General features: G+C 36.7%; 7 protein-coding genes across 7 annotated transcripts; 6 read left to right on the top strand and 1 right to left on the bottom strand.

Annotated features, from left to right (window-relative positions):
• Positions 1-566: 566 nt before the first annotated feature.
• Tsp_03497 (putative tubulin-specific chaperone D) lies at positions 567-4,221 on the bottom strand. The gene is given in 4 exon segments (XM_003379798.1): positions 567-839; positions 859-1,761; positions 1,809-2,630; positions 2,710-4,221. 4 exon segments carry the CDS (start codon positions 4,219-4,221, stop codon positions 567-569), a joined length of 3,510 nt encoding a protein of 1,169 aa, XP_003379846.1.
• Positions 4,222-5,540: 1,319 nt separating this feature from the next.
• On the top strand, positions 5,541-6,416 carry Tsp_03498 (cuticle collagen 34 protein). Its single transcript, XM_003379799.1, has one exon. It carries the CDS (start codon positions 5,541-5,543, stop codon positions 6,414-6,416), a length of 876 nt encoding a protein of 291 aa, XP_003379847.1.
• Positions 6,417-7,893: 1,477 nt separating this feature from the next.
• Positions 7,894-8,861, top strand: Tsp_03499 (putative NADH-ubiquinone). Its single transcript, XM_003379800.1, has 4 exons — positions 7,894-8,011; positions 8,074-8,394; positions 8,454-8,533; positions 8,690-8,861. Exons 1-4 carry the CDS (start codon positions 7,944-7,946, stop codon positions 8,791-8,793), a joined length of 573 nt encoding a protein of 190 aa, XP_003379848.1. The 5' UTR covers positions 7,894-7,943; the 3' UTR covers positions 8,794-8,861.
• Positions 8,862-8,996: 135 nt separating this feature from the next.
• Tsp_03500 (SSXT protein) lies at positions 8,997-10,292 on the top strand. The gene is made up of 5 exons (XM_003379801.1): positions 8,997-9,080; positions 9,138-9,214; positions 9,279-9,475; positions 9,557-9,912; positions 10,005-10,292. The coding sequence occupies exons 1-5, from the start codon at positions 8,997-8,999 to the stop codon at positions 10,290-10,292; spliced, it is 1,002 nt and encodes a 333-aa protein (XP_003379849.1).
• Positions 10,293-12,719: 2,427 nt separating this feature from the next.
• Tsp_03501 (hypothetical protein) lies at positions 12,720-13,652 on the top strand. The gene is made up of 3 exons (XM_003379802.1): positions 12,720-12,797; positions 13,145-13,309; positions 13,350-13,652. Exons 1-3 carry the CDS (start codon positions 12,720-12,722, stop codon positions 13,650-13,652), a joined length of 546 nt encoding a protein of 181 aa, XP_003379850.1.
• A 3,193-nt stretch (positions 13,653-16,845) lies between these two features.
• Tsp_03502 (hypothetical protein) lies at positions 16,846-17,404 on the top strand. Its single transcript, XM_003379803.1, has 2 exons — positions 16,846-16,945; positions 17,148-17,404. The coding sequence occupies exons 1-2, from the start codon at positions 16,846-16,848 to the stop codon at positions 17,402-17,404; spliced, it is 357 nt and encodes a 118-aa protein (XP_003379851.1).
• Positions 17,405-19,365: 1,961 nt separating this feature from the next.
• Positions 19,366-21,420, top strand: Tsp_03503 (conserved hypothetical protein). The gene is made up of 3 exons (XM_003379804.1): positions 19,366-19,483; positions 20,275-20,353; positions 21,345-21,420. Exons 1-3 carry the CDS (start codon positions 19,366-19,368, stop codon positions 21,418-21,420), a joined length of 273 nt encoding a protein of 90 aa, XP_003379852.1.
• The last annotated feature ends 840 nt before the right edge of the window (positions 21,421-22,260 follow it).

A 22,260-nucleotide genomic window follows, 5' to 3' on the forward strand; every position in this document is an offset into this window, starting at 1 on the left:
CTTAACAATGAATCATTTTTCCCCATACCAAATGTCATAATGTTTGCAACAGCAATTAATTATAAATTACGACTGCAAAAAAATATTTTGAAATGAATCTTCAGCACAAATAGAAATTTTGAGGGAGCTTTTTGAAAAAAAATTTTTCAAAGTACAAAAAGCAGAAAACAAACCTTCCACAATATAGCGTGAGAAAAAAAACGAAATTCAAATTAACAAATGAAAAATACTTACTCAATTACGGTAATGTGATGGACAATGGTGATTGTTTTCTCCGTCTCTTGGGGCAAATTTCTCCGGTTCGGTGATAATACATACAATCGAACACTGAGCGGATTGGTGCGCAAACGAGTAATTTTATGCAAATTTATTTCTCTCATTCTAAACTGAAAAAGCAAACAAAAAGTGAGTAAAAGTACATAAATTTACATTAAAATGGATAAATTTCCAAAAAACAAATGACCAAGTAAGTGGGTGAGTGAGTAAGATAAGAAGAATTAAGTTTCAAAAAAAAGTAAGACAAAAACCTTTTTCAAATATCCCTCAGAAGCAAGTGAATGAATCGGTCAGATTGCATCGACGGTAGTGGTCAAGTCAATTTCGATCAAAGTGTTCAATTTTTGACAAAGCGGTTCCAAATCTTCGACCGGTGCGCACCAGTCGGTCTGTTCCAACAGTTCCATTGCTTGGCAATTTTTCTCATCCGACGAGTCCGGATCCGAGCAGAGCAACGTCTCGTAAAGTCGACTGGCCGCGTAGCGTCTGACATTCAAGCACGGATGGGACAAAAGGGCGACAATTGTCTGTCGAGATTCGGAAGCCGCTTGCAACTTGGTATACTGCATAAATTCGCAGCACAAATCGACCACCGCCCGAAGCATGCGCAATTTGCTCTTCGTGATCGTCTTGTTGTCGTTCTTGCAGGTCGCGTCGGCTTTTTCGTCGTTCCAAAATTTCGACACCGCAAAGTACAGTCTGCTCAATTGCCAATCTTCGACTTCTTCGCAATGTTTGGGAAAAATGCCCGTCGACAGAATCTTCTGCAGCGCTTTCATCAACAGCAGCAACAGCCAGGGGATGTGGGAATATTTGTGAAATAGGGAAAGGAAATTTTCCATCAACCGACTCATGTAGAAACTGATCGTCGGCAACGACGACGCGTAGTCGATCAAACTGACCAACGCACTTTCGGCCACGGTCTGACTTTCCGATCCGATCGCCAACACGTATGCGAACAGCAGATGCTTTTGAAAAGCTGGCATTTCCAAAAAGCCGATCAACCGTCTGTACGCTTGGGCCGGCGAAATCCACTCGACCGTCTCTTGTAAAAATGCCCGCTCCAAGTCGTCCCTGTTCACCAAAAACGGTCTCGGCGGCTCTATTTTCAGCATGTCGACCATCACAGAACAGGCCAACTTCCGCTGCAAATGGTTCACATCCAAACACTGTTGCAACAAATTCTGCGTCAACAAAACCATCAAGTCGGAGCGCGTCAACAGCATGCCTTCGGCCCTGGCCCCGTGGCGCACCAGTTCGCACAAATTCTGCAACGCTTCCTTTCTTACCACCATGCCGACGTCGCCCACCACCGTACGAGTCAAATCTTCCATGGCTAACGCGTGGCAACGGAGCACTTCCAAATAGTCGCAGGCGAACAGCGTGGTCTGGGCAACGTCCGCCTTCCAGCCGACGAGCTTGAAACTGACCGCCACGTGGAACATCGCGCTCAAGCAAGCCTGTCTCGCTTTGACCCAACCTCGCCTGGAACCTCGGCTGTAGCCGAAGCAGTCGGACAAAGCGTGAACAACCTGACCCTGTTGCAAATTGAACATCAAATTCGAACAGCAGCTCAATTCCAACGCCGCACCGACGCAGTCCATTTCCGAGTTCGGCTTCTCCAATCGACCAATCAACAGTTCGGGATATTGGATCAACTGATGGGTGTTGGCCGCGAAATACGATTCGGCGTAAGCGTGGTAGGCGGCCCGCAGCGCTTTCACGCTCACTTGCCTGATTGTCTCGTCGGCGTCGGTCAAGTGGGATTTCAAAAATCCAAACCAAAATTCCAACGTTTCGTTCTCGACCGGCATGCCGCTTTCGCTGACTTCGACGATCAAATCACAAATGGCGGTCATGTAGGAAAAACCGTACGTTTTCAACAGCAGACCAGCTTCGGATATTTCTTTTGGAATATCCATGACTTCGTCTTTCCAACGTTGTTGAAAATTTCTGAACCCCTGCTCTCCGGCCAGCAAATAGGCGAACGCGTGTTTTTCATTGTACAACGACACGGTCAGCTTGGCCAACGCGACCACTGCACCGTGCTTGGGAAAGAAGTGAGCTTTGTGGTACTGGTTCCAGAGTTGGGGGAAAACTTGAACAGCAATGTAACAGGGATCGAACGGTGTCAAAGCGGCCAACGTGCCGGCGGCCAAAACGCGAATCTGCTCGTCCCAGTGGGAAAGTTTTTCAATGAGGCATTCCATAATCGGCCTCAAATATTCCCCGTATTCGGCCACTTTCAGCGCAATTTCGCCGTAACATTTTTTCAAATTGCTAACGGCATAATAATCGGCAGCAGTGAGCACTTCGATGCCGTATGGAAATAGTTGATGTCGACCGACATTTTCCTACAATTTGAAAGCTTATTATACAACGTGAATGAAAAAACAATCTATATAATATAGATTTGTTTTTTCTTCTAATTACTTGAAAAGCAGCGGACGCTGCACGCCTGCATGTCACCTCACGGTCGAACAGAGCGACAACGATCAGATGCGGAGCCAGATGATAGGCGTGCGGAAGCATCGCTTTCCTGGTCAACGAACGACCGAACGTCCAACACAAGTAACAAGCCGAATCGCGAACACTGGACGAAAGGGCGCAGCCAATTTGGTCGAATTTGAGCGCCTGTTTAGCCAAGCTAACGACCTGTCCGAGCTTGTCGGTCGGAATCAGACCGTGCCGGCACAGTTCGGCCAACGCTAGACAAACTCCTTGGATGTCGTCAGCGCAGGCCGCGATGTTCGTACCCAACTCCAAAATCCAATCGACCAACATCGACACGTGCTTCGACGGCAGACGAGCCGCCAAACGGCCAACACCCTTCGCCGCCGACCACCGCACCAAACAGCTCGGGTCGTGCAGCATGTCCACCAAACGAACGGCAATCTGTTCGACCACCTTGGGCACTTTTGGGGATTTTTCCTTGTTCAACTGGTCGTCAGCGTCAGCGTCGTCGTCGTTCTCTTTGGCCAACTTGTTCAACATCCCCCGACGATAGAGTTGCTCGTCGTTCAGCTTGGGCTTCAAAATGACCAAGGCGATCCGTTGGCTCAACTTGGACCACATTTTTCTCATGCAAACGTCCTGCGATTTCCAATCGAAATCCGGAAGCGCATTCAACTGGTCGTGAAGCCATCTCGCGTGCTTTTTCATCACACGTCGACTAGCTTTTTTCAAACAAGCCGCCAAAAATTCCGTCCAACATATCGCCACTGACAATTTTTCACTATTTTCGTTTGATTTCATCGTCGACAACCAGTCGACAGCCATTTTCAACACGTCCGGCAGACGATAAATCGCGTCCGGCCTGGTGACCAATTCGGCCAACAGACGGGCGGCCAACAGCTGCTCCTTACCCCGACCGTGGAACCAGCGCAAAGCCAAGTCGAAAATTTTCTGCGCATAGCCGCCAACAAACTGTTCGTCGCTGACCATCTCCTTGGCGTTGTCCAAATTGAACGGCACTTTGGACAAGACGATCGACCACAACAACAACACCGAAGCCTTCTCGTGCGTACACCGGCTCCGGCTGTCCAAAGATACTTCTTCAAGCATCAACAGTACATTTTTCAGCAAGTTCACTTCGCGTGGAAAATGCTTCAACGAAGCTTTCTCACCGCGCACTTTAACCAACTGATGCGCATATTTGAAACTTTCATCACGCAACGTGGAACTGGTCGACCGATCCAAAATATAACCAATCAATATTGGCAATACGGAAACCATCACCGGATCCAACAAACTTGGCTTCACTTGGAATTCGTCCAACAAACGGCCGAATCGTTCAAAACAAGCTTCCAAATGATAAATATCGTCGCGTTCCGCTTCAACTGGCAAATCGGTGACTACAGATTTGATACGTACAAGTAATTCTGTGAAATTATCTTTAAGTACCACACTGTTCGCCACGTCTCTATCAATTTCTTCGTCATCCATTTCTTATCTACTCTACAACAATTCAATAAATGACAATGCAATAAAAATTCTGTTCTTCAAAAAACCAATTACAGTTTAATAGAAATCTCGTATACAATATTAACTTGATTTTACTTAAATTACAGTACTCCATGATTATATTTTATCGTTGTAATGAAATACGTTAAATATTACATATATTCACATTCAACTTATATTTAAATTAACTAATTAATTAATCAACTAATCAACATATATTCAAAATTATTACAATTTACTGACGTTCAATCACATAATGAAATACACGAACATCATTTTCAGCGAAAACAATCTAGATTGTTAATTCAAATGATGTTGTTTTAATGAATAAACAATAATATTGCAATGCTCAAATTTTCTATAAAATTACAACGAAAAAAAATTTCACATATCTTTCTTCCAACACCCTTGAAAAAAAAACAATTCACAGAAACAGAAACACTAATCTACATTTGCAGATGAATGCATCGGCAGCTCCAGCTGACAAGGCATTGAAATGCCATGACTGATGACAATTGTTGGTTTGGAATGAAATCGTTACGCTTCAAGCATATTATTGTCGCTCTCTCTCTCTCTCTGCAATTTGTCTAGTCAATAAAGAAAGCAGGACTAATTTGTCATTTTAAAAATAGTACAACGGTATAATTTCGAAAAGATAATAACAAATCGCCTTGAAAATTTCCCTTTCTAAATTGTCTTATTCCCAAGAAAACGCGACCACTTCATTCCACCACAACTGGTTGTAAAGGAAAATTGAAACTGTGTTTCACCGTTTTTTTCCCAACGTTATTCTTTTATATTTGCACAAGTAATTCACGAACAAAAAAGATCAACTAAGAGCAAATTAACAATTGACAAAATTCATAGCAACATTTAAACATTATCCAGTACGGTAGATGTTAATCAAAGAAAAAAGCTACACAATTATAACATACAGAAAAAAAATATATATATTAATAATAACCAATTTATTATGTTTCTTAATGAAAATACTAGTCATCTGCATACAGTGAAATCGAGAAATGAAAAATATCCAATCATCTATCCGTTTATTGTCAACATTTTAAACTGCTTCTTCTTCTTCTTCTACCAGTGTCAAATACAGGAACAATCAACTGGTATTTTTTAGCAGCAGTGCTATCTATCTTTGAGACCGGCGGCAATGCAATGTTGCTTGGCATTCCAGCTGCAGCCGGCCTCGGCCCAATTCACCAGTGGAAAACATTCAGAGCGCAACCCGTTTGAATTTGCTATTTAAAGTCAGCAGAAGTGAGAGAGAATTTCAAATTTTGTCGCCAGTGATGGAAATAGACGGTCGAGAAAAAGCGTACCGTTTCATAGCTTGTTCGGCGGTGGCGTTCAGCGTGATCGCGATCACGTCGGTCTGCATCACGCTGCCCATGCTTTACAATTATGTTCGTTTTGTGGAAGATCAAGTCCAGGAAGAGTTGCAACTCTGCCAGGATACTGCCCACGATTTCATACAAGAATTCCGCGAACACAACGCCCGAAAAGTCGCCACCCAATTCAAAGGCATAGTCAAGAGAGAAATCCCGCCCGAATGTCGAGACTGCTGCCTGCCCGGACTGCCCGGCCCTCCGGGTGTTCCTGGAAAAAATGGACGCCCAGGACGACCAGGTATGCCTGGCCCGCCCGGCTTCCCGGGACTACCACCGCCTGAAATTTGCATCATCGCGGCACCACCACCGTGCAAGCCTTGCCCGAGAGGCGAACCTGGACCGCCGGGTCCACCTGGCGAACCCGGAGATCCTGGACCGAGCGGCCCACACGGACCACCCGGTAAGGATGGGCTCAACGGTCCAGTCGGACCTGAAGGTAAACCCGGAGCGCCTGGACCACGCGGTCCACCTGGCCAAAAAGGTACCCCAGGTATTCCAGCGTCGAACATCCCGGCCGTGCCAGGAGATCCAGGTCCGCGAGGTCCGCAGGGTCCACCAGGACCACCGGGTCAAGCGGGCAAACCCGGAGCCGACGGTCTTCCAGGTGCTCAAGGACCACCAGGCATCATGGGTCCGCTTGGTCCACCAGGACCAGACGGAACTCCAGGTGCCAAAGGTCCGCCAGGTCCAAAAGGCCCACCTGGAGAGAAAGGTATCTGCCCGAAATACTGCGCTCTGGATGGAGGCGTTTTCTTCTCAGACGGAACTCGGCGCTAATAGCAACGCCTTTCCGCGTCTACTTTTCCACCATCACGTTTGCTCCATCTTTCTCCTTTTTCATTATTTTTTCTCACTCAGCATTCAACAACAACAAAACATTCGACACTTGAAACTACCATCCCAACCAAACAATATAATTAGACCTTTTCTTTCTTTGAACTTTTCGAAAATGTTTCGACTATCCAACTTCAACCGAATGCTGTTTTCAGAGAAGTAAAGTATTCAGTATTCTCATGCAAATTTTTTGTTTTTATTTGTCACATAAAACGAGAAAAAGAAACTTCCACGCCAAAGGCAACATCAACTTGAGTCGTTTAGAATAGAAAAAAGCAAATTTCAATTAAACTAGCAGTTTAACGGTTTTTGTCCAGTTTCCACAGCAGTTTGTAAGTAAAAATTAAAAATAAATGAAACCGAAAAAATATAAACAAAATAGAAATTAACTGATTAATTAAAGCAAAAAATGCATTCTGAATATACTGCAAAAATTTAGCTTTTGTTAAGAATTATTCGAAAGGGAAATTTCTAAAATCCTTCGACTTGTTCAAATACATAGTAAAACGCAAACTTAATCGAATCAAATCGACAATACAAACTGTTATAGATTGCAATAGAGTTTACAGATTAATAAAGTATATATATATATATATAGCATGATGTTATCACAAAAACAAGAAAAACAACACTCTTTCTTACATTCAACTATACACCACAGCCAGCATACGAGAAGCTCTGAATTTGAAAACTGAACAAAATAAAACTGAACAAAATTTGAGAAATTTTCTAATTAAAACACCCATTTTTTTAATCAATTCCTTTCATTTGAATTAGTTAAACACGTCAATGATTACTAAGGATGAAAAAAATATGCGAAAACACGAAACTACCATTTATTATGATTAACGTGAAGATAAATTAATTCATAACATGCACTACTTACCAAATTTTCAACCGAAAACAACCAAAAACATCACATACGCATTTCAATTTCTAAATCTTCGATTTCACATGGTATCTAAAAAAAATTAGGCACAATTATTCACTTTTGTACATGACAACACATCTGCAATATATTTAATAAAAAATTATTGAACATTATATACAATATAAATTGTTTTCTATATAAATCTTCGAATAATAAAGCAAAGCTTTAAAAATAGAACTAATAGAACTAACTTTTAGAAAAAAAAGTACTGATAAAAATATATCAAGCACGACAACGTGTACTTTGGGCTAAAATTATAATGTGGAAAATTTTATAATTGAATAATTATCGACTTGTTCAATTAAATAAGCTGATAATTTTGGTTTTCGTTTAATAATAATTAATTGAACACTTGTATTAATCACGATAATCCATCGATCCACAGACCACAGTTGCAATGCTACAGTTAAATTTTACTTGATGCTTAATACTGTAACTACAGTAGACTTATTTAATCCGCGCTCAATGGATTTTAAAACTGAACAGTGATTGATCAATTTCGTGTAGAGCATTTTCAGTAAAGAAAAAAAAAGAAAAAAATGTCTTATTCCATAAATGGTATCAATATTTTCTTTCGACGCACAACGGGCAAATCCATTGCAAACCTGTAAACATGCATATTATTATTATGTGTTGATGATTTTGCAATCTAAGAGAGATCAGTTTCAGTTGTGTTTCCGGTCGCAGATTCACCGAAAGTAAAACAATTGCAAAAATTGTTTCAGACAAAGAAGATGCTCAACAAAAAGATGTGACAGCTTTCGTAGAAAATCACACGGCAACGTTGCCAACGGTCGAAACTGATGTTAGCGTATCTTCGGTGGGCTTGGTTAACGGAGTGCCAGAAAAGCATATAAAAACAAGACGTGCAAGAATCTTCATGCCAGCCAAAGCTGCTCCTCAAAGTGGCACCGACAACATCCACGTTTGGAAAATTGAATTCGACACGCGCGATCGGTGGGAAAGTCGATTCATCGGTTGGTGCTCCAAGTAAATTGCTCGTACAATTTTTCCTTTGCAATTTAAAATTTCAACTTTCGAAAATTTAGTTCTGATCCTCTGAGCAACATTTCCATGGCCATGGAATTCGCCACGTCCGACGATGCAGTGGCATTTTGCATAAAAAACGGTTTGAAATCAATCCGATATTATTGTTTCATAAATGATAATCAATAACTTATTCCACCGAACGTACTGATTGAACTGTTTAATTTAATTTATTTTTCATATCATTTATGAATTTTCCTTTTAAAAACAACAAAAAATAATAGCAGTCAGTTTTCAGGTTGGGAATACGATGTTTTTCAACCGCAGAAGATTGGAATGAAACCGAAATCATATGCTGAAAATTTCTCGTGGAACAAGAGAACAAGAATTACACAAAAATAGATTTAATTTCATTGTAAATAAAAATGGAAATTTTTGTTTAAAACTCAAGTAAAACGTTTTTAAAAGTGTTCATTTTCTATGGTCAGTTTTGTGTGTATGGTTGTTTTCCAAAAATTTCCGTCTTTTATTTTCAAACTCAGTAGTACCATTTACTATTCGTTTGATTGCTATGTTTCAGTATCGTTTTTTTTAACTGCATAATCATGTCTATGGTAACAGCAACGGACAGTACACAGCGTCAGCCGACGACAACAACAACAACACTGAATCCGTCTACAATACAACAAGTACATGCTTGGGATTTCACTTGAATGCTTTTTTTATGAGAATAATTTAATTCGCAGATTTTGGATGAGAATGCTCAATTGATAAGAGCAATTATGGAATGTCAAGATAAAAACAGAATGCAGGACGCCTTTCAGTAAATATGTTTGAAATTATAAGTTGAAAATGAATTTTTATTTAAAATTTATTTATTTATTTAGATATCAGCAAATACTGCATCGTAATTTGATACATTTGACCCAAGCGAACGAACAGCATTCTGATTTGCTAGCAGAATTGCAGGCACCGTTTGAAAATTGTAATGAAGTTAGTAACGTGCAAGCCAACTATAACCCGGTCGCCTACGATTCGGAGAAATTTTTGCAAGCGGAAAATATGGAAGCCAAGCTGAAACGAAGTACTACTATTTTAGCACCTACATTTGGATTGATAATTTCCATATTTATGTTTATATAATATGCATATTGTTTTCTTTAAGATGTACAATACGATATGAATGGACAAGAGATGTTAAGAGCACCATCTACTCCAGCTTATGCAATGAACGCACAACATCAGAATCAATTTCTACAACATCAACAACATCAACAACAACAACAACAACAACAGCAGCAGCAGCAACAGCAGCAACAGCAACAACAACAACAACAACCACCACAACCACAGCAAAATGTTTCAGTGCTGCAGCAACAACTGCAGAATCCACAAACTCAAATGATGATGCCCCAAGTAGGTCCGCATTACGTTGCCCAACAAATGCCGCAAATGTATTACCAACCACAGCAGCCTAATCCACAACAATTTTGCCAAATACCAGTGAACAGACCGAATCAAGTGAGTACAGTGAAAATTATATAATATAAGTAGTAGTAGTAATTGGTTGAATAATAAATAAATAAATGTGTTGGTTTTTGAACAATTTTTAGTATCCCCCATCGCAACAGGTACCACAGCAGTTTGGTTATCATCAGAACAGTGCAGCCGATTTACCTCCTCCGGGTGGATATGTGCAGCAGCCTCCGCCGCCGCCGAGGCCATCTTTTGTCCAGCCGATGACTCCTCAACCGTACGAATTGCAACAGCCAATGATGCAGCGTCCCCCGGAAGGGATTCCTATGGGCCCTTACACGAATTCTCCATATCAAGCTTATGGACCTCCTCCACCTGCTGGCCATGGTCAGATGATGTATGCACCCGAAGGGACTGAAATGTGATTCTTTCGACAGTTCACAACATGATTTACCTGAATTTATTATAATATTTATTATTTGTCCATTTTATCTTTTTATGGTTTTTTAATCAGTTTTATTGTGTTCGTCGTTGTGTGCTTGTAGTTAGTTTATCAGTATAGTCTTTAAAAGGTTATAAAGTAATATAAATTGCAAACGTGAAATATGCTTTATTAGTATTACTGTTATGGTGACAATGAATTTATCTGCAATCACTGTTGAACTGATCTGTGATATGAGAAATTGATTTCTCTCATTGCTTGTGCTAACACTTCGTAACATTACTTTGTTCACTTATGAATTTGTGAAAGAAGGCAGTAAAAATTTTGCTTCTCTAAGTTGCAAATGCAATAGAAATGTCAAATTTATTACCACTATTATTATGATTAATATTTCATTATTGCACTTTACAAAATAAAAATTACTGTTCAAATTAAAATAATTGGAAACAAAATGAGAAAAAGCATTATCACGACTTGCACATAAAACTGCACGAAATAAATAAATAAATAAATAACGCCACGCTTTCATTGAAGAAAGGAACCGAATAATTATTAATTTCAATAACAGCTACACAACAGGGTAAAGCATGGAGTGTAAAACAATAAATATTAAATAAAATTAAACTTCCTCTATTTTTGAACTATTCGTGTGCTTAAAAAATCAATGCAGAAAGAAAAATGTAGTAATTTTAAAATAAAATCATTAATTAACATGATAAAAGTTATCATACGGATGAAAAAAATTATCTATTGAAAATACAGACGACGACGACGACAACAAACACGCACCCACACACAAATGCATAGAAACCCATGTATATATAATACAGGCATACAGAAAACAGACGTCGGACATACGTTATGGTGAAAAGTATCCCAAGAGACCAAAACAGAGCCGAAGAAATAAATAAAAATAATAAAACAAAGAACATGGGGAGATGACATTTTTGATAATTTTACAACTGTATGGAGAGATATTCACAAAAGAAATGGGTCAGAATTCGAACAAAAGCAGTCGACCAGCAGCAACCGGACGTTAGCATTTTATTTTTACAACAGCTAACCAGCTCTTGGCGGTTAGCCGCTTCCGGCGGTCAGCGGTGAACAAATGACAACGACCAGGTCACCTTTCGGACGTGCACTGCGGCCTGTCAGACGCTATTTTTGAAAGCATCACATCAAGAAGCGAATGAAATTTCCAAATTTAACCATTACGCAATACGGCTGAGATAGAGAGAGAGAGAGAACAAGAGCGAGAAAGAGCAATGAGTAATTAATTCAAATTAACAGTGATGAAAAAATGATGCCGCCCGTAAAGCCACCTGAAATGTTCCACACAATTCGTTATTGCCTCTGTCAGAAAAGAATAATGAAAAAACACAACAACAAAACAAGAAAACACCGATCAATACTGCAATAGGAAAAGCTATGCATACTATGCTAGCGCAGCTAGGTCAAAGAAAGCTACGTAGGGGATGCAGACGTGAAAATTATTTTGCAACACTTCCCGGATGAGTGAGTGAAGGGCTGATTGTAATTACTGCCATTGTAATGAAGGCCAGGCATCAACCTGCTGTGCGCTGTATCCTGGCATTGCTAGGTAAAACAAACTAGCTAGCAATTATTGGCAATCGACCACACTAGCCATCAATTAACTTTGACCAGTAATCATGTGCAAAACCTCTCATCACCACTGTATCTGGTCAACATGTCCAAGCCTAGCAGCACAACTGTAAAGTAAAGCAAAACAGCAGCAACGACTACTTCCACTATTTGCATTTGCATCGAGTCGAGTCAATTAAATTCTGCCAACTGCATCACACCGCCAACTACGGTAAATATCCATCCTCTCCCGTCTCCTCTTTCACTCCTATTACTGATAATGACGATGATAATGCATCCCCTTTAACTGTTCAACTGCTGCTAACCAACGAAGTTGTAAAAAGCGAAATTTTTTCACCTCACTCAGGTAAGCTAATTAGCATTGCAAATTGTTTTTTTTTTTGCTTTCTGTTTTTGCATGTCACAACATCACCATTTAATTCATAATAAGCGAACTCGTTCAATGAAAGCTGCCCATATCCACTCAATAACAATCATTTTCATTTGCCTTACGATTGGTTTTTCCCGTTCGTTCGTTGGTTAATCTGTTCAAAAATATCAATGAATATTTCAAATTTTCAAAATGGTATTCCAATTTCAAATAGAAAAAAAAATAGCTCGAATTCATTCAATTCCAATTTCAATATTCACAAGATGCGACATTGTTACGTTACAAATAAATTTCAAATCCACAATCACGCGTTCGACAAAAAAATGAAAAGAAAAAGATACAATAATAACAATTGTAATGATTATCAAACAATGCTTTTGTTTCGTGACTGTAATAATTGAATATATTGCGTGAAAAATGGAATCAATAACATGTGGAAGTGATCGTACATTAAATAAAAACCCAACACTGATGATATTTAAAAGTACTAATGTCGTAATTGTCATTTGTGTTATTTACAACGTTGCTACATTGACGATGCTGTTCTGATTCAGATGAATGAAAATTCATCACTGGTTACTGAGAACTGCACTAGAACCTGATCATCACAAACATCGCCTTTTCAATTTTCTGCTACTTTCAAATACAAGTGATCGTTCGTTTCATTCTTTACAACGGTCTGTTTAACAGCGTTGAACATTACGATTATCAAGTTAATTAAATTAATTCAACTAGACGAATATTTTAAATTTATATCCGCTTGAAAACAAACAAATTATATTAATTCCATTACAACAAAAATATAATAATAATAATTGGATAATTTTTCGTGTGAACTAAAGAGAGAGGGAGGGAGGGAAGGAGGGAAAGAGGTTTTGAAAAGAGGAGGGGGGGCTGTTGGTAAGGAGAAAAAGGAAACGAAAGCGGGGCTTTTGCTTTCACGCCAGACCGCTAGATTGCGGTTGGGCAAAGTGTGCAATGCACGGCGGTACCGGTTGGAAAAAGAAGTTATTTAGAACAAGAAAATTGGCCAAATTAAGAGAATAGGAACAAACGATTGTTGTCGAAAATGGCTGCAAATTGAAAAGCGACAAACAGACAGACAGACAGAAGAAGAACAAGACGAAAAGCAAGCAAACGTTGAAAGGTGAAACGGGCGGAATAAAGCGGACGACCAATATATTCTCACTTTGGGACGGACAGTGTCGAGACAGAAGTGGAGTTACGCAAAGTGTCCGAGAATGTGGAAAACCCGTCCCGTTGGTGGGAAAACGAGGTAACCGGAGCTGCACGACCGCCCCAAGCTATACCGTCACTGCTTTCGCTTGTCGATACGGGACGATAAAGTGACCAGCGTTGTCGACGCTGAGCCAAATTGGTTGTGCATTTTTGAGACTGCCAAGGGAAAAAAAGCAGAAGAAGAAGAAGTCAAAATTCGACAAAGGTATCATACCAAGAAGAAGCCCAGTAGCCGACGACCTCTGACAATTGACTGCATATAGGTCGGAGAAGCTGCTAGAGAAAAGGGTCCAGTTGTTTTGTTCATTTGCTTTGGGCTGGAAGAAGCAACTGTTTATACACAACGACGACACATCGCACGACAAAATACACATTTTCCCCTTTTCGCACTATTTTTTTCGAATTCTCCGGACCAGCCAACCGGGGTCGACTCAGTCACTTCGCTTCAACTACCCCACACACCGCAGTCAAGTGCCATACATATATATTTTTTTTTCTACTCCACCACCCACGACTTCAAGCTACGATAATCACTACCGCTATACCGCTACTGGTGCCGTATCAAAATGGTGATCATGCTTAATGGAAGTCCAAATCACTACCATCCTCAGCTTACTCAGGTACGCAGTTAACAGCATACAAAAGATATATACAACATTGAATAGAATAATAATAATTTCTTTATTATTATTATTATTATTTGAATAATTCATGAATTTATTACATGTTATCTTGTAAACCTTTCTCCAACAATTTACCAAATCGATGTGCGTGAAAAAGTAGACGGAGAAAACTTGCCGTGTAGAGAGAGAATAGACTTTTTTGACAACTTTCCTACCAAATCATCCAACATATGTTTCACGAAGCCCATGTTCACAGCTGACAATTTGTAATGATCAATTTGAACAGGCGTGTTTTTATTTTAAGCAATTTTTACAACTCTGCAGTGAAAAATACTTTCAGGCATAATTAACATTGTTAAAATAGTCAAATTTCCACCTCTCCTCAAATTAAATTATTCTTCTCATTGAAGAAGAGAAAAATAAATACAATCGTCGGTATTTTTTTATTTCTACACAAAATTTAGTAAAAATTGAAATGTTTTTTTTTCAACTTTTGTTCAATTAAATAATAATGATTTGAAAAAAATGGCAATCATCACTGAGAAGTATTGGCCAATTATTAAAATATACTAGTAATATACTCATCATATTGAATTTCCATATTTTGAAAAAGTGTTATTCTGGTTATTCCAGTGAAAAATAGTCTGAAATTTTCAACTAGTGTGCTTGTTTGAAATTTTCAAATCAAATTTTACTCTTTACAACTTCAAAATTCCACTTCTTCTCCACCCCAAATCCACAAATCGGTCAAGATAAAAAGTAAACAATCTCACAATAGCGTAATAATTCTTCATAATTTAAAAATTTCAAAATCTCTTAATTACTTCAAGCTCTGTTTAAAGTAAGTCGACAAGTTTTTTTTTCTTCACAAACCCATCGATCATCGTGCTATTATTCAACGATGAGTTGCTGAAAACCCACTTATCACGTATTAAAACAGCAAATAATATGCTTCAAAAATTATTCATATTCAAGTACGATGAAACTACATATTTGAACAGCTTTTAAAATGCCAGTTTTTGCTGTGCACTGTTTACACAAATCACAATTCTGTCGTGCGCATTATTTGAGCATTGTTGAAGCTTAGTTAGAAAAAGGATAAAAGTATCATCAACAAATATTATTCAAATTCGTACAATTTTGAAATTTTACACGTACAATATGAAAAAGAATTTCACACCGTAGCTAGCAATCACTGTAGCGTATAATTTGTATAAATGTATTTAATCATACGATGCAAGCACGTGCATATTAATTGACACGTTGTAATTTCAGAACGTTCTTGCATTATTTATCACTTTAGCAAATTTATTAACATTTTAGCAATGACTGATTGTGACTGATATTTATCAAATAATTCACAATAACAATAATCTGCATCTATATAATAAAAATTCAAGAAAAAAAAAGAATTATTGTACATTTATTTACATTCTGAAATACATTTGCGTTCCACTTCAACTAGCTAATCATATGAATGCATGTACATAAATAAGTAAGCATGCGTTTATGTCTTCCAGTCTTCTAACCCATTAAAATTAACAAATAAAATAAAATAAAATTGTTCAGTATTTGATAATTTTTCACATATCCAATTATTCAAAAGATAAATAAAATAAATATGATAACTTGCTCAATGTGTATCTTCTTCTCATTAAATTACTCATTTTTGACACTACCTCAAACAGAATTGTATTTTTGAATTATTTTCTATTCATTTCTTCATTTGCATTTGCATTCGTTTCAGGATAAAAATGTAGAACATTGTGTTTATTATTTATTACATCGTTTTATATACTTCTGTCCCATTTTTACACCTGGTGCAATTAACAAATAGGACACTACTGAAGATCATACACTGCTTATAGTTAAATTACGAGATGCGTGTTTCATTTTTCATTTCCTAGCCGTTACATTTTCAACCTATAGCCTCTACAAAAACCTGGCAGAAAAAAAATATGTTGCTCATATTGGCCATAAAATTACTCTGACAATACTGATGAAATAAAAAAAAAATACAATGTCATCTTCAGTAAAAAAAATCAAAATCTATTCCTTTCGATCTGCATTTCTACCTCAAGTAGGTGATAATATTGTCAGTAAATACACAAATGATGCAATTTCACCGTACACAAACACGTCATTTAAAAAAGTGCACCATGTTCTTTATTTTTTAATAATTAAATATACATTCCAGACAAATAGTATATAACCTATTTATAAATTTTGTCCTATATTTTTTTACATTTCTCTCTAGCTGCAGTGCATTACTGTTCTCTCAATCTCTCTCAAGTCTCATCTACACCTTCATTCTATACGGCACTTTTATATTTGCCTAATTTTCAGATTACACGATGATAATGTTCAGAGGAAAACAAAAACAATCGACATATATGCTTGCAAATTATAAGCATGAGGATAATTTCATATTAGAATTGTATACTGCAACATCCTATAGTAAATGAAGAAGAATACAGAATAGCTCGCAATTTCTTTTAAATATCAGATAATAATTACATTCGATAATCACCATTTAAAATTTTAAGTGAACATGGTGTAATAGGAAAAAAAGGAACAGTAAAAATACATACAATATATTATTACTGTTGTTGTTATAGAGGAGGAGAAAAATTTAAACAGGTGAAAGTTGTCGGTTACGAATTATTGCTATTTTCCTAAGGATGAGGTCCATGCCTTCTTATAATATGACAACGAAGCTTCAATTGACACGATCTGAGCGGATGCCAAGCATTCGAATCGTAAATGTCCAAGGACAGCAAGGTCAGCAATAAGAAATCAATTACTGTTCTGACAATTAACGGCCAAGCAAACACACATATCACCACACCAAATGCAGAGGATATTGAAAATATATATATATATGTATAAGGATTTCATTTCGTAGGTTTTTTAATATAATTCTAGTGCAATAATTTATTATTATTATTATTAGTGATTATTTGTTAGCAGTAGTAGATAGTAGGGACGGGAATTCGGTGTTCAGCAGGAGGAGGAAAAGCGATTCTGACCCAAACAGCCCTGCCCGGACACGAACTTGTTCACACCAACAGAAGAAGCGGGTCATTGTTTAGAAATTGTGAATGGACGAAAGTACGAAAATTGTCATTGGAGCAAAAAAAAATCTCACCGGAAATTGTAGCAAATGATGGCAACAAAAGTAAAAAAGGGGACAATTCATCGGCAATGAATAGTTTTGGTCCGATAAAAAGTCGTCCCTAACAGCTCAAATGACGCTTAAACACGAAAGCCGATCTTTGTCCACGTTCAATTTGTCACGCCCACGCTTTCCTGCTAACTAACTAATAGCCAACTTCAAGGTCTCACGGTCGATTTGATCATGAATCATTTGAATCTTTCCATTGGCAAAGGTGAAATCATCATCTCTCAGTCAGTTCAGATGAAAGAAATTCTTTTCAAAAACACAAATTTATACTATGATGAATATTTTTAAAATAGCAGCAGTATAATGCATAAATTTCCCTTGTTCATTTTATCAAAAGGCATTACAACATTTTACATAATACACGTTGGTGTAAACTGAAATCAAATTATTAATCCATTATTCCGCTATCTATTATTTCACATGATGAAAAAGTTTAAAGGAGAAATTCATCTTCAATAAATAAATAAATAAATAAATTTAATTAATTAATAAGCTAAAAATTCAAACAGTAATTTTATTAACGTTTGAAAATTAAAATACCATCTTCTTTACAATGGAACGTTGATTTAAAATTACTCAAATACTGTAGAATAATAAGTCGCTTACTGTAGAAATTATTTCATCCTTCATCGTTAAATTGATTAATTTTAGCAATAGACAACATGACAGGACTGTTCTAGTAGTGATCACTTGAAATGATCAACAAACGAAACATTCTTGAACAATTCTAGCTGTAAATTCATTTAAATTTCTCATTATTTTGCGCAAAAAATTACACTCTGTAGTGAAAATTGCCAAAGAAAGATTACTAAACGTAAATTATGAGCAAATATAAAAACAACCAGCAAATGATAACATTGAGCAAATGAGAAAGTTGAATTAGTCACGAGAGGATGTAGATCAAAAAAAACACTGGAAAAATTATTTGTCATTGTCGCTCACAATCGCAATATATGTAGTGAAAATTTTACAACCAAGAACAAACGGTGGACGTTTTATCATTTATCATGGAAAATGCATTGAAATGCAATAAAATTGATATTGGGCATTTGTATTCGATAATAATGTAAAATGTTTTTCATTAGAAAAGAAGAATGACGCGTTGGAAACATTCGAATCATTGAAACGTTTATAACAATGTAAGATTTTGAAACAAATTTCTTTTCACCTTTGCAACTTAGCATATAATTCAAAATATGCGCATTGGAGAAAAAAAAATTTTTTTTTTTGAAAAATGAACTTCAATACTGGAACGTGAGAACTTGCAGAAATTGTTGTAATTGTACATGCATGTTGTTGTTGTTGTCGATTATATATATTCCTTTCAAAATTAACTACATTATGTGTAAAATGGTTGAAGATTTAACAAAGGTTTCAGATGTTAGACGAAATGCTAGTTAAATTGTTAATTCATTCGTTTCAAATAAGTCCACTTTTCCATACAGAGCCAATGGATTTAAATTTTACAACATTAATATAAAACATAGAAGATTTACGATTTTCTTCATTTACTTATTACTTGCTGAAAATATATATATACATTGAAAATTTTAAACAAACATCTATCGCATACAGATTGATAGTTTTTCAATTCTGAAGACAATTTTTCACACAACGAACTATGCTGCTTCAATTAAAAAATAAATAAGAAAACAAATTTCTTTACAAATAAAGGTAAAAAATTTGCATTGTACAATAATTATACCGTACTCAAGTGGGTGTAGGAAGTACGGACAATTTCACCATTTCACCAACAGCGATAAACATGCCACTCCTCCCATCCGTAGTGGAACAGTTTAAAAATTCCAACAAATTTACCTTTGTCAAGACAGAGAAAAGTGCCAATTTTGAATAAATAATGAAATAAATCAAAAAGTTTATCCATGTGAAAAATTTCTTGAACATAAAAAATCATATCATCATAGTGTATAAAACGACATATTGTAATTTCATATTTTTTCTTAAATCTATTCAATTAAAAATGTCGCTGTGCCTGTTTCAGGTGGCGGCAGAAGACATGCATGCCGCCTACGCTATGAAACCTGAAGTCGATGACGGCACGAGTGCAAAAGTGAAAGAGCAAAAAACCAATTCCAATTTTCCAGTTTCAACAGAGGAAATCATGGATACAAAACGTAAGTAATGCATTACACACATATTTCATTTTCGACCAACGCGATGTGGAAAATTTTTTTTTAAAACTACAGTCCACCATGATACATATATATATATAATGATCAGTTTCCAAAAGGACGGACCAAAATCTACTTCCTTAACCCCTTTACAAGTTGTATATGAATAAAGGACCAATTCATTGCCAATCAAATCAACAATCAGTAGAAATTCATCAATAATTAATTCAACTGCTCTTTCTCTCATTCGAGCAAAGCAGAGCAGCATGCAATTACTATCAGTAAATGAATGAACCACAGATCAGCAAAGAATATTCTTTACAAAAGAACATCAAATCACAGTCAGTACTCGTATCTAAATAAGCAAATAAATAAACCAATCTGGGTGTCATTGTATGTTGCTTAAACAATACATTTTTTCTATTTTTCATCATCTACTGAATACAGGTTCCGTTTGTAAAGATGAAATTAGTCATTTACAATTAAAATTATTCATTCATCTACGCATGAGTATGGTGATGCTCTAAATAAACAATTTAATTTCTCTTTCATTAATTGAAATGTGAAAAGCATATTTCCTATGCAAATTTATTCACACATAGAACCGACGGAGAAATGGTAAAGGAAAAATCTGCATGCTTCTGAATATCTGCAGTGAGATGAAATTAATTATTTTCAGTTAGCAATTCTTATTGTTGTTGTTGTTGTGTTGCTGTCATGTTGTTGAACAAATTAACCAGAACTGCAGGCCAGGAAGAGGTAACTTTTTTCATCAATTATTAAATTTCTACCAGTGAGCATTTTAAACCGACCTGCAAGCGACAGTGAGAAATATCCAAATGTACACATCGATCGTAGTAGTAGTAGTAGTAGGTAGGATCGTAGGAACCAGTCCATCAAACCATTTTCAGAACAATGAAAAATTGGACAACAACAGTGAATGAATTCACCAATCTCGACTGACCGGTCCTAGTGAAAATCGATCGAGCACAATAATCAAGCTAGCTAACTTTTAGCTAACGTTCTGTCATTATTCCTGATCCAGACAAAGATTAGGTGGAAACGTCCATTCTTTTCCGCATATTTAAATATTTCAATTTTTCGACGATTCAAAAGCAAATGATGGAATTTCTTTTCTTTTCTTTTTTCCCATATTTCAAATTATTTTCATTCAATATTTTCACACTGTAAATGGTAGATGTTCTTCTCTTCAAACAATTTCTGTGCAATTGCAATCGTCCGTGAATTTCTCACTGAAGCATGCAACCGTTATTATTCATAGTATTGAAATAGTAAAATAGCGTTGAAATGAATTAATAAAACGCTTCGTGAATATTCAAATGCACCATGCATTGTGAGTGGAATTAAAATAACTAATTTTCCCTTATCAAACAACTCGAGTAGTGATTATAAAATTTCTGCTCAAAAATTATCACCATTTGTTGAAAAATATGCATTTCACATGCACCATTCTGTACTGTCGAATGTTGTTGTCAATCATCATTATCAATAGCTTGCCGGAAAACTGACCACCCCACCAATATTCACCAGGGATGCAGAACTGTTTCACACGTTCTTTCCATTGAAATTAAACTCTTACAAACGAGCGAATAAATAAGAAATATAACACCTATGAAACATTACCAAAACGTACAGTTGAAATTACCAACAAACAGTTTGAAAAAAATCGGATGCCAATCTGAAGTTGATGATCAGTTTTATCAACGAAAGTGAGAGCAACGACGCTTGGCAAAATCAGTAACTAAGGCACATCACCACCACCACCAAAGCGACGTAATCGACACGCTGTGGCAACCAAGCATAAAGTACCGCTTCACTATATATATATATATGTATATTGCAGGCTCACTGCTACCCTCCTCGCACTACTTGCGTACGTACGCAACAGATCAAAACCCTTCTACAAATATTTTCCCTAATTTATGATAAACACTTTTCAAATATTACAATTTCTACAAACAAGGTATTTGCAATATATTTACATACGATACATGAATATTATTTTTCCGTTCGCTGTAATTGTTAAGTGTAAAAAGAACATTTTTTTCACCACGATTTTACAAAACTCTACAAACAGTAGTAATGTCCTGCTAAGATGTGTTGAACAATTTGAAATTTATTCAGTATGGATATTATTCAATTTGATACAATTCTTTACATTACTAAATGATTGATAAATTCATTTTCAACTTTTTGAAAAATAACAACATACAAAGAGACATCAATTATATCTTCAGAATTCTATTCATGAAAACAAAAATAGTAACAAAATTCTACCTTATATTTTTATAATGGGATTTTTCTTTCAAAAAGAGAATAATAAATTTCACATTTTCAAAGAGAGGCAAAAATGTCAAACATTTTTTGTCATCACACAGATAGGTGAATCAAACCAAGAAATGGATATGGTTTTACACTTGGTTCGCGTTTTCACTTCCGTTTTTCAAAACTGCTAATCGTAATAGCAGGGCCCCGATTAGCTTTGCAGTGGATTTGCTGCTTGTGTGGCACGCTGATTTCGTCGAATTATATATTAGAAGAGAAAAATTTATTTTTCCCACATTTTCTTCCTTCACTTTCATCCTTGTAATATAATTAATACATCACCCCTTCGAGAAACAACTACCAACTAACCTTTCGAATCGAGAAAAGCGAATCCGTATTATCTTTCTACATCTCAAAATATTAGCTATTTGCCCTTTTTCACAGAAATACTTGAAAACTTTCAATTTCGCACTTTCGACAACAAAACAATTCGA

Source organism: Trichinella spiralis (genome assembly GCF_000181795.1).
Source record: "Trichinella spiralis strain ISS 195 chromosome Unknown Scfld2, whole genome shotgun sequence".
NCBI classification, from domain to species: Eukaryota; Metazoa; Nematoda; class Enoplea; order Trichinellida; family Trichinellidae; genus Trichinella; species Trichinella spiralis.

Coding starts and splice junctions, on each gene's coding strand:
- Tsp_03497 (XM_003379798.1), bottom strand. CDS start 4,221: ATGGATGACGAAGAAATTGATAGAGACGTGGCGAACAGTGTGGTACTT. Junction 2,631..2,709: donor CAGCGTCCGCTGCTTTTCAA/GTAATTAGAAGA, acceptor TTCAAATTGTAG/GAAAATGTCGGTCGACATCA. Junction 1,762..1,808: donor TCAATTTGCAACAGGGTCAG/GTTGTTCACGCT, acceptor CCGAGGTTCCAG/GCGAGGTTGGGTCAAAGCGA.
- Tsp_03498 (XM_003379799.1), top strand. CDS start 5,541: ATGGAAATAGACGGTCGAGAAAAAGCGTACCGTTTCATAGCTTGTTCG.
- Tsp_03499 (XM_003379800.1), top strand. CDS start 7,944: ATGTCTTATTCCATAAATGGTATCAATATTTTCTTTCGACGCACAACG. Junction 8,012..8,073: donor GGCAAATCCATTGCAAACCT/GTAAACATGCAT, acceptor GATCAGTTTCAG/TTGTGTTTCCGGTCGCAGAT. Junction 8,534..8,689: donor GGCATTTTGCATAAAAAACG/GTTTGAAATCAA, acceptor GTCAGTTTTCAG/GTTGGGAATACGATGTTTTT.
- Tsp_03500 (XM_003379801.1), top strand. CDS start 8,997: ATGTCTATGGTAACAGCAACGGACAGTACACAGCGTCAGCCGACGACA. Junction 9,476..9,556: donor GGAAGCCAAGCTGAAACGAA/GTACTACTATTT, acceptor GTTTTCTTTAAG/ATGTACAATACGATATGAAT. Junction 9,913..10,004: donor CAGTGAACAGACCGAATCAA/GTGAGTACAGTG, acceptor AACAATTTTTAG/TATCCCCCATCGCAACAGGT.
- Tsp_03501 (XM_003379802.1), top strand. CDS start 12,720: ATGGAATCAATAACATGTGGAAGTGATCGTACATTAAATAAAAACCCA. Junction 12,798..13,144: donor TATTTAAAAGTACTAATGTC/GTAATTGTCATT, acceptor TGTGAACTAAAG/AGAGAGGGAGGGAGGGAAGG. Junction 13,310..13,349: donor GGTACCGGTTGGAAAAAGAA/GTTATTTAGAAC, acceptor TTAAGAGAATAG/GAACAAACGATTGTTGTCGA.
- Tsp_03502 (XM_003379803.1), top strand. CDS start 16,846: ATGAGGTCCATGCCTTCTTATAATATGACAACGAAGCTTCAATTGACA. Junction 16,946..17,147: donor AAATGTCCAAGGACAGCAAG/GTCAGCAATAAG, acceptor AGTAGATAGTAG/GGACGGGAATTCGGTGTTCA.
- Tsp_03503 (XM_003379804.1), top strand. CDS start 19,366: ATGCATGCCGCCTACGCTATGAAACCTGAAGTCGATGACGGCACGAGT. Junction 19,484..20,274: donor GGAAATCATGGATACAAAAC/GTAAGTAATGCA, acceptor AATTTCTACCAG/TGAGCATTTTAAACCGACCT. Junction 20,354..21,344: donor CGTAGTAGTAGTAGTAGTAG/GTAGGATCGTAG, acceptor TGTATATTGCAG/GCTCACTGCTACCCTCCTCG.